This window comes from Octodon degus, unplaced genomic scaffold, assembly GCF_000260255.1.
Source record: "Octodon degus isolate 3935 unplaced genomic scaffold, OctDeg1.0 scaffold00354, whole genome shotgun sequence".
In the NCBI taxonomy this organism is placed as follows: domain Eukaryota; kingdom Metazoa; phylum Chordata; class Mammalia; order Rodentia; family Octodontidae; genus Octodon; species Octodon degus.
In genome coordinates this window covers 628,302-638,422 of record NW_004524930.1, presented here as the reverse complement: position 1 = coordinate 638,422, position 10,121 = coordinate 628,302, and the positions used below count along the sequence as shown (strand labels likewise).

At 38.7% G+C, this 10,121-nt stretch overlaps 1 protein-coding gene across 1 annotated transcript in view; it reads right to left on the bottom strand.

Moving 5' to 3' along the window:
* LOC101564052 (WW domain-binding protein 11) overlaps positions 1 to 1,292 on the bottom strand; it is a 25,407-nt gene extending 24,115 nt beyond the window's left edge. The window contains exon 1 of the mRNA XM_004648132.2: positions 6 to 1,292. Coding sequence (XP_004648189.1) covers positions 6 to 1,208 — 1,203 coding nt within the window. The 5' untranslated portion in view covers positions 1,209 to 1,292. The remainder of the gene's footprint in view (positions 1 to 5) is intronic.
* Positions 1,293 to 10,121: the final 8,829 nt, after the last annotated feature.

Below are 10,121 nucleotides of genomic sequence, written 5' to 3'. Positions count from 1 at the left end.
GGCGCCTGTATCTGAGAAGGAGGAACGGACTGAGGGGGCGCCTGCTGCTGGGAGGAAGCTGTGGCTGCACCCTCATGAGAGTCTTCTTTGTGCTGCTTCTGTGACTGCTTCTCTGCTTCAGAATCCTCTGAATCCTCCTCCTCATCATCCTCTGAAAATTCTTCCACTTCCCGACCCTCCTCAGGGATTTCCTGACCTGCCATTCGCAGCATCATGGCTTGAAGAGGCGTCAGTTCCTTCATGTTCTTCTTTTTCTTTCTTGATTTCCCAGGCATGTCTGCAAACCGCACACTCAGACCTGCCTTCTTTTCCTCGGTGTTGTCTCGCTCATTATCGTCTCGGTGCATAAACTCGTCCACGTCACTTTCTCCATCTGACCTGTCTGTGTCACTGTCATCAGTGCTGTCATCGTGCTTGTCCTGATCCATGTCCTCAGGGTAGCCGTCATCTTCACTGGTGCTGGAAACATCGTCATCATGACCACTCTGCGCAAGGTCAGGGCTATATAACATGTCTTCATCTCGCCTACGAGGAGGAAGATCAAGAGCAAAGCCCACTTTACGGCCATACATCTGCAAGACTTGGGGAGGAGGGGGACCAGGTGGAGGACCTGGAGGTTTCCTGCCAGGGGGCAAACGTGGAACACCATGCCCAAGAAGAGGAAGGATGGAAACTGCTCGAGTTGGAGGTCCATAGGCTGAGGTCTTCTTTAGGATGGAGGGGGGCTGGGCACCAGGAAGTGGGATGTCCTGGATCAAGATGTTGGAAGGAGCATGTGGCATATCTGGCAAAGGAATACTCTCTACTTCTACATGCTGAGCATTCTTGACAGCATCAAAGTACTGGCTAAGTTGAGCCCTTTTCTGTTCATATTCTACTTCTAGCTTTCTCAATTCTTTATAAATATCCGGATTCTCTTTTTCATAAAGTCGTAGGATACATTCAAAGGTTTCTCGAAGCTTTTTACGTTTATCTTTCAGTACTTTCTCATTTAACTGTGGTTGTTGTACTGGGTTAAACTCCATTTCATCCAATTTCTCCATGTCCCGGATGATCTGTTTGGGATCTTTCATCTTCAAAACTGCAGCTCGAACCATCATGCGCTGTTTTTTGTTCTTCAATTCTCTCTTCCGAGCTTCCTTTCGAGCTTGGTCCGTAGGGTTCATAAATTTTCCACTCTTGGTGGATGATGTTGATCTCCGCCCCATATTGACAATCTATAATGGTTCACTTATTCTTTAAAAAAAAACCCTAAAACACTCCTGCTGGGATCCCAGAACTGCTAGGGGCGTGGAGGGGACGAGTCCCAGCCTCCTAACGGCCGCTGGGGCCTTCACCTCTGCTTCTCGGTCAAGCACCCAGTCTCCGCCATCTTGAAACCTCGCGCCCCTCCGCCATCCTTACGTCATTTCCTATCCAACTTTTTATTTAAAACATTTCTTCTGGTTCTACAAGTTTAAAAGAATAGTGGAAATTTCAGAACCATGCTGCGCTATTGATTCTCTAACTTGAGTTTTGAAAGAGAAACACAGTCTAAAAGTAACTGCTTTTCAAGTAACTCAATGTCTAGTGGAAATTACATTTTTATATCATTTTCCCTGCCATTGAAAATAGTTTCAGAGGAAGAACATCTGTAAAAATACAGTTTTCAGATCTAGAACTGATGAAAATTAGCGTTTTGGATGGAAAATTGAAAATTCCATCCCACAGAAAAGTTAATGCTAAAAGTATTTCCCAGGAAAAATTATACATTTCAGTGAACATTGATTAGCCTATATGATTTGCGGAATGAAATGTGTTGATCAGATATTGAAAGGGATGAGGCACAAATAAAAAGAGTATTATATTTCTCCATTCAGGAAAGAATCTTAAAGGCATAAATTTAACCCCAGTTAAGTCTAGGTTTGTCTCCACACTTTCCCTTGTGAAAAAACTTATGCTCTATTTTCTCAGTTGTCTTGCTTACAAAACTGAAACTAAATAAAATAACTCAAAGAGTAAAGTCAAATGATACATACAAATATATTAGTGCATAATGAATTTTCAAATTCCACCGGTGTCATTATTAAAATATGTTTGAGATTGCAACTGAAGAATAATTAGAAACAGAGAAAGTATTGCCAATGTTTAGAAGGTTTTACTCTGTTTAGAAACCATGTAGTCAAATAAGTGTTGAGATCCATGCAAAATATGTTGAATGATTATTCCAGAGTGTATAGTCAAAGCACATACACAGAGAAGTGGAAAGAGTAACCACTTTTTTAAATTTTTAAAATATTCTTAATGTGTAAATCATCTTTATATCTTAAAATGAAACCAATATGCCTATTAAGAATACATCGAGGTCATGTGCTTTCTTCCAATTGAAGAAAATGGACATGAGAAATTCATTGAAATCTGATCAAGTGAAAATCAAAATGATAAAATAATGAGTACTTCTAATGACCGAATAGATTATTTTGTAAATATTCAATACTGTTATTAAGTACAGGAATAATTTTCTTCTATGTTAAATAGCTACAAAACATCTGACTTCTGCAGAACCAAGCAAAAAAAAATTACATTCATGCCAAGAAACAAGAAAAAGATGAAAAACAGTATTGACAACTGAAAATGAGAAACTTCCTACACTTACTACTTACATGAGTGCTCTGTCTCTGTGAAATTAAGATACAATCAGAAAATAATTTATCTCACAAACTAAAAATCAGAAGCCAGTGAAATAGTTCAGCGGTCCAAAGCTTGTGCTTAGGCAAGGTTACGCAGGCTCTGGGAACCACGGTTCAATTCCTGGTACCATATGCTGCTCCAGTCTCACCCTCATGGTGGGCTGTGCTGGTAAAAATATCCAAAACCAAAACCAACCAACCAAACAACCAAACAAACAAAGAAACACCAATCTAGAAATCAAAAACACCAGCCCCAGCGAGCCTATTCTTGCCCTACCAGCCTTATTGAATAACCACTGTGCAAGAGGTTAGAGGTTGCTGAAAGGAAAGAGGGTAAGGGTGGGCTGCTAGCGGCCAGCATTTTGTTTTTGAATTTTAGAAAAATATTTCGGAAATGAGTACATAATATGAGATTAATAACAGAGTGCACATTGTAAAAATTATTTACAAACTCAAATGAATATAACAATAAAATTGTATGAAATAAACATGAAGAAGAAATAATCTACAGATCAGTCATAAAATAATTTTCTCTGTGCCAAATTCAAGAAGCTTATATTCATATAATTAGAATGCTCAAAGTAAAATGAGGTAGGCAATAAATATTTAACGATTTAAAATTGTTGAATTTATTTAAAATCATAGCACCACCTTTCCAAGAAAAATGCACCTTCTGTACACAAGACATATGAATAAAATCATACCAAGATACACAAAAATGAAATTGTCCAAAACTAATTGTGATGAAAAACATCATTAAAGCATATACATAGAAAAAATATTAGCTATGGAAGATTAAATAGCATCTTATACCACAGTAGAAAAAAAAGAGCAAGTGGGTAAGAAACTAGACTTATTTATTCAAAGGACTGAAAAAAAATCTGTTCTCACTGAATTTTATACTTAGTAAACATACTTTGAAAACTAAAGTAAAATATTTTCCAGTTATACAAACAGATGTAGCATATAGAAAGTAACAAAGACCATAATCCAGAAGGCAAGAGAGATTGCTGTATTATCCTGCACAGAGAATAAAGAGCTCTCAAAATAGTAGTTATGCAGGACTATGTAAAATATGATTATATTAGACAAACCCATTTAAAAGGTCTTTGAAGATTTCCACAAAAGAGTATTAATCTTATGTCAGGTTATATACATATTTTTCATATATGTGTTAGTGTGTGTGTGTGTGTGTGTGTGTGTGTGTGTGTGTGTGACTGAACTCAGACCCTTGCACTTGCTAGGGAAGTGCTTATTCCACTGAGCCATCTCCCCTGCCCCGTGTGTACAAAAGACAAAAAGAAAAACTAATATAAAGTCAATGTAAAATGAAAATTTACTTTTTAAAGTTTCTAATACTAGGAGAATATATCATACCATTAATTACAAGTAGATTATAAGTCAAAGAAACAGTATAAATCATAGAACAACAAAGTTAAACAATATTCATAAAATTAAATATTAATTCAAAATTAAACATTTCAACATGATATTCAAAAACTAAAATTAAATTGTGAGTCCATCTAAGCGACAAGAATTCAGAGTATCATATGTAAGAATCTGTGATCAATTCAGAGTACTCACATAGCATTTGATTAAGTTAATATATACAAAAATGTCAACTAAGAAAAAGTTTTTATGATAGTAAAGAATTACTAACAATAAAACATAACAAAAATACTGGAATGGCAAATATAAGACCAGAACTTCTAACAGTATAAGGATAGGATATTACACAAAGTTCTAGTATGCCGTGGATGTGGACAGTGACTATGACGCTTACTGGTAGCCAGCTGTCACTTGGGGTACTAAGCTACTGCTATTTCCTTGATTACCACCCAGTGGACCCACACAAAATCATGACCCATAAGGGTGCAGAAATAGTCCATTTGTAGATTATGCTGATGGAAATATTTTTGCTGCTGTATACAAAAGAGTAATTGAAAGACTGCTGCTGTATACCGCTTTTTCTCCTGTGTTTAATTGTTTGCCCTATTTGGTGGGTTCTTTCCATTCTCATTCATGGAGTTGTAGTCATTTTGATCCCTTCTAGAATATCTTTTAGTAGTCTGTGTAGGGTTGGCTTTATTGTCATGAAATTCTTTAGTTTTTCTTTGTCATGGAGGTTATTTCACTTCTCCATTAAACTTGAAAGGGAGTTTTGCAGGATATATCAGTTTGGGTTGAAATTTGCTTTCTTGCAAGACTTGAAGTACTTTGCTCCATGCTCTTCTTGATTTGATGGTTTGTGAAAAGATATCTGCCATTATTCTGATGGGTTTTCCTTTAAATGTGATCTGTTTCTTTTCTCTAGTGGCTTTCAGTATACTGTTCCTGTGCTGAATTTCTGGAATATTGATTATTATATGTCTGGGTGTGGTTTTAATTGGGTTGATATCATTTGGGTTCTATATGCTTCAGTTACCTAAATGCCAGCTTATTTCTCCATGTTTGGAAAGTTTTCTGCTGTTGCTTCTGCCCATATTCTTTTTATATCATTTGTATTAACTCCTTCTTTCTCCTTGATGCCTATTATTCTTACATTGTTCATCTTTGCATTATCTTGCAGATGTTGAATTATTTTTCCTGAATCCTAGTTTTTTCCTAAGAGATCTTTTCTTACTTTTTCACTAGTTGCAATGATGTCTTCAAGATCTGAAAGTCTATTTTCACTTTCATTGAAATGGTTTTTCCACCTTGTGATTGAGCTTTTTATTTCCTGTATATCACTTTGAATCTGCTTCATGCATTCTATTACTTTCCTATATTGCTCATTCAAAGATTCCATCATTTTTCTATTCTCCTTCATTTTTTGTCAGTGTCTTCTTCTTTTTGTTTTTGGATAAACCAGGGATTGAACTCAGGCCCTTGTGCTTGCCAGGGAAGCACTTATCCTACTGAGCCATCTCCCTGGCCATGTCAGTGTCTTCTGTAGAAGCACTTAGTACTTCTTTCATTATAGTTATCATTTCATTTTTTTTTTTACTTCAGAAGTTATTTCTGATATGATTTACTCTACATCTTTCTGCAATTGTTTCTTTCCTTCCGACGCTATTAATTCAGAAATTTCAGGTGTTGATTTCCAATGTTTATCCCGGTGTCTCCTGAGTTTGTCCTGGGTGGGGTTGAGGTCTTTGAATGCATTTTGCTCTTCTCTTTGTCATTTCATATAACACTCTCTTCTGAGCTTTGGTACATTTATTGCCTACCACCAGCTCTGGACCCACCAAGTTCAAACTCATTCATGTGGGTGTCGCTTGCATCTGGCTTCTGTGCTCCACATCTTCCTGCTAAAGCCTTTGGAAGTGAATCCGCTGTACCACTCTGGCAAGATGTCCCGCTCCTGGATCAGCTGGGTTTGTCTTGCCTCTAGCCTCTGTGCAGGGAGTTCTGCCACAGTGTTCCACACAAGGCCTGTGTGATGGAGGAAGCTCTACTCACATGTCAGGCCTGGGTACTGGCTGGATTGAGGGTCCAGTGGGCCCCAAGTAGTCCCACTTACACTCTGCAATTCACCTGTTTTCAACATAGCCAACAGATACATTTATTTAAGGCAGTTTCAAGATATAAAGATTTGCTTGTAATTTTTATTTCAAAGTTTGATGATTATAACATATATTAACAATATTTAATGACCAGCATTAAATCTCTTGATATTGAAGTGCATGAGATAATTTCCATAAGAGATAAAAATGTGAAAAACAGAGTTTAATTCAATTACACCAGCCATTAAACACTTCTCAATGAGCTAGTTAAGAAATCTACAGCATCATTCTTTCTTTGTCTCAACTGAAATACCTTTCTGTTTTTAGGGCAATTACAATGGGCCATTTCCATGTTGAGCTGGAGGCCAATCACAGAGATTTAAAATAACATATGATGTAACATACTTTTTGAAATTAGTTTTTTTTAACCCTCTTCCATCCCTTTTATGTTTACAATATTTTAAGGATGCGAAAGGAGTGAGGCAGTCCAGGTTTCTCCTACATCTAAGATAGTTTAGAAGCTGAACTGGAGATACTTTTTACACAATAAAATTAACACATTCAGAGTTACCATCCTCAACACTCTCCCCTTGTATCACGTATTTTTCTGTCTAAGAAATATACAGTCATACGATGGGGGCCCAGCTTCTGTGATTATCATAGCTATTATAAAACCTTTTTTTTTCTCTTTTTTGAATCATGGTATATTTTGTCTATGGTCTTTATAATAACTCCTGAGTATTTAGCATAAAAAGCGTTTTTCCCTTGGGGATGCACAGAACTCTCCTTCTTTTATGAATAGCAATTTAAGTCATATTTTATTTTGCAACACCACCTCTGCTAGGGAGTTTATTTGCTCATGCTAGAGTTTTTACCTTCATATGTGTAGGAGTACTGATTGATCATTTTTGGACCACTCAGGCAGGGAAGCAATGTTTTTCTGGGTCAGCCCTGTCCTTCCAAAAATGGGGATTCCATATTTTACATATTGGGTCAATAAATTCCACAGTCTGCTGAGTGCAAGGAAGATACAAAGAAGCAAGCACAAACTGTCTGATTCCAATAGAGTCCACTCTTGGGCTTTTGAGGGTATAGTTACAGAGGTGCTCCCCTTGTTCCTCTGAAAGCTGTTGTCACCCATCCTATGGTAGTTCCGAAGAGGACCAGTGTTGCTTGCAAAAGTGGGTTTATTGAGGTGGTTTGGCTGGGACTGTTTTTTGTTTTATCTATTCAGATTTCTGAGGTGTACAAGGTCCTGAAGGTAGCAGAGTTGGTGGGGCTTTGTCTACCCACTGTTTCAGGCATGAATGATGCATCCATGGCATACAACATGTAACTTCAAGGGAGGTGGAAGTGGTCATGATGATGTCAAATTGCCTCACCCATCTTGGCTGAAGAAATTCTTCTTTCCAACTTTTGAATAACAACTGGTCTCCAGGCTCAAAATAATGTGCAGGATTATGAGGGGGGAGGGCTGAGGTTCTAATACAGTTCTCTGTAGTCCCTTTAAAATTTTTGTATTTCCTTTAGCTGCTGTTGTAGGCTCAGTGTCCCAGTATCTTGTAGTCCCTCCAGCACCAGCCTTCCAAAAAGGATTTCAAGACGAGTGAGCCCATCCTCATATGAGGCACAGTATACCCATAGTAGGACCACAGGAGCATACATATTCAATTTGCACCAGTCTCTTGGTATAGTTTGGATGGAGTATTCTTTGGGATGTGGTTTTGTTATTCCAGTTGGTCCTAGGTTTGGGGCAAGTAGGTGGTATGTACTTCCAAATTTAGGCTCCAAACAGCAGACACACTCTGGACCACTCTACCCACAAAAGGAGGCACATTATCTGAACCTACTGTCATGGGGAGTTCATACCAAGGAATGATTAACTCCATTGATGCTTTCACCACCTTGTAGAGGTCTCATATTTGTTGCCATGACCTTCACCTATCCTAAGTAGGTGAAAATAAGTAGCAACAAATATTTTATGCTTCCAACTGTAGGCCTGATTTCAGTGAAGTCCACTTCATTGTCTTCAAAAAGGGTGGCCCCATGTCGACCAATGCCAGGGTTATGCTATAAGTGAGAAACTTGGCTGTTTTTAGCTCAAGTTACACATTTACTGGCCACTGAGGCACACAGAGTCCAAAGTTTGGAATATAAAAGTAGTGGCCAAGCAGTTCTGCAATATCTGTCTTGAGCAAATGGGTTTTGTCGTGTAGTTATTGAATTCCAAAATGTCCCATGATCTCTCTCAAAATGTACCATGAACACTTTCTCCTGACAAAGAATACCTAGGTGGCTGAAGGAGCAGCACCACCATGACTCGTGCTTCTGGCAGCATGTCTCCTACAGACACTCATTTTGCTGATAAATCAGTGTTACTGCTACTTCAGGCCTTGATTGAATTACTTTTTGATGCTAGGGCAGTGTATTACTGCCACATGAGTGGGCCACTATACTGCTTGTAACAAGCTTGATATCTGAGTAATTTTTAATGTCTATTCCTTCTTTGTTTAGGAGACCTCTCTGCCAGTAGATGGTGCCATGTACATGCAAAGTGAAAAATTCATATTGGGAGTCTGTGAAAACATTTAACCGTTTCTTTATCCCTAGCTCCAATGCCCATCGAAGAGCAACCAGTTTGGATTTTGGGACTGATGTGTCAAGATGCTGTGTTCCTGAGTAGAATGTCCATTCCACTGTCACAACTGTTTCTCACACCCTCTGTACCCCATCTATTACCATACTGTTCCCATCAGAGAACAAGAGGAGATCAGAGTCCTGAAAGAATGTCTTTTGCAGGTCAGGCCTTGAAAAATAAACATCCTTGATAGTTTCCACACAATCATGCTTCAGGGGCTCCAGTGACATCAGCAAAAAGAAGCAGGGTTGATGACCTGTATAGTCTCGATAGTTAAATGTGAACCCTCAAGAAGGGCTTCATGTTATTGTGTCATTCTGGTACAAGAAACAACCTTCCACCAGGGCCCCAAAGTAATGCCAACCAACTGCCATGTAGTACAGTCTCTTAGACAGATAGGCCATGGGGTGCATTCATGGTCCTAACGAGTGAGTCAAAACTCCTCTTGCAACTCTTTCTGTCTTATGAACAAACTCCTGGAAGGGCTTAGCGATATCTGGCAAGGCCAGAGCTGGGGCCCTCAGCAACTCTTTTTTAAAGTCCTTGAATGCTTTCTGCAATTCAGAGCTCAGTCTAAGGGAGTTGGCACTCACAGATGACAATACCCCCCTATTCCCAAGAATTCTTGTAAATTCTGTAGGGTTTTTGGCTTTTTCAGCACCTTAGTAGTTTGAGTCTGGGAGATTAAGATGGAACAAGTCTCTCCCTTCAAAGTGAACCTGAGAAATTTCACAATTTTGACACATAGCTGGACCTTTTTCTTAGAGACCAGATGTCCTTTGTTCTATAACAGCCATAATAACCTTTCTGTCCTCTCCTCATACAATTCCAGGGTCTTAGTGGTCAGCAGGAGATCTCTACATGCTGCAAGAGGGAAATGTTAGGACTCTTCACCAGAAGGCACCAGATTTTTCAATAAAGGTTCTCCAAACATAGTAGATGAAATCCCAAATCCTTGGGAAAGTTGTTTCTATATCAGCTGGTATTTATATTCCTCCTCTGGGTCCTCCCATTCAAAGGTCAACAATTCCTGGCAAACCATTGACAAAGGAATACAAAAGAATGCATCCTTTAAATCCAATACAGTATACCAGACCCAGTAAGTGGAAGTAGGCTCAACAGGGTTTAAGAGTTAGACATATCAGGGTGTAGGGTCACAGCGAAGACATTTAGAGCTCTTAAGTCTTGTATGGGCTGATACTTGTTTGTCCCCAGATTTCAAGCTGGAAGTAAAGGAATGTTCCTGTGGGATTGGTATTCCCTGTATATTTCTGCCTTGGGGAGTTTTTGGATATGGGATTTTGTGCCTTTTCTGGCTTCCATGGCCAT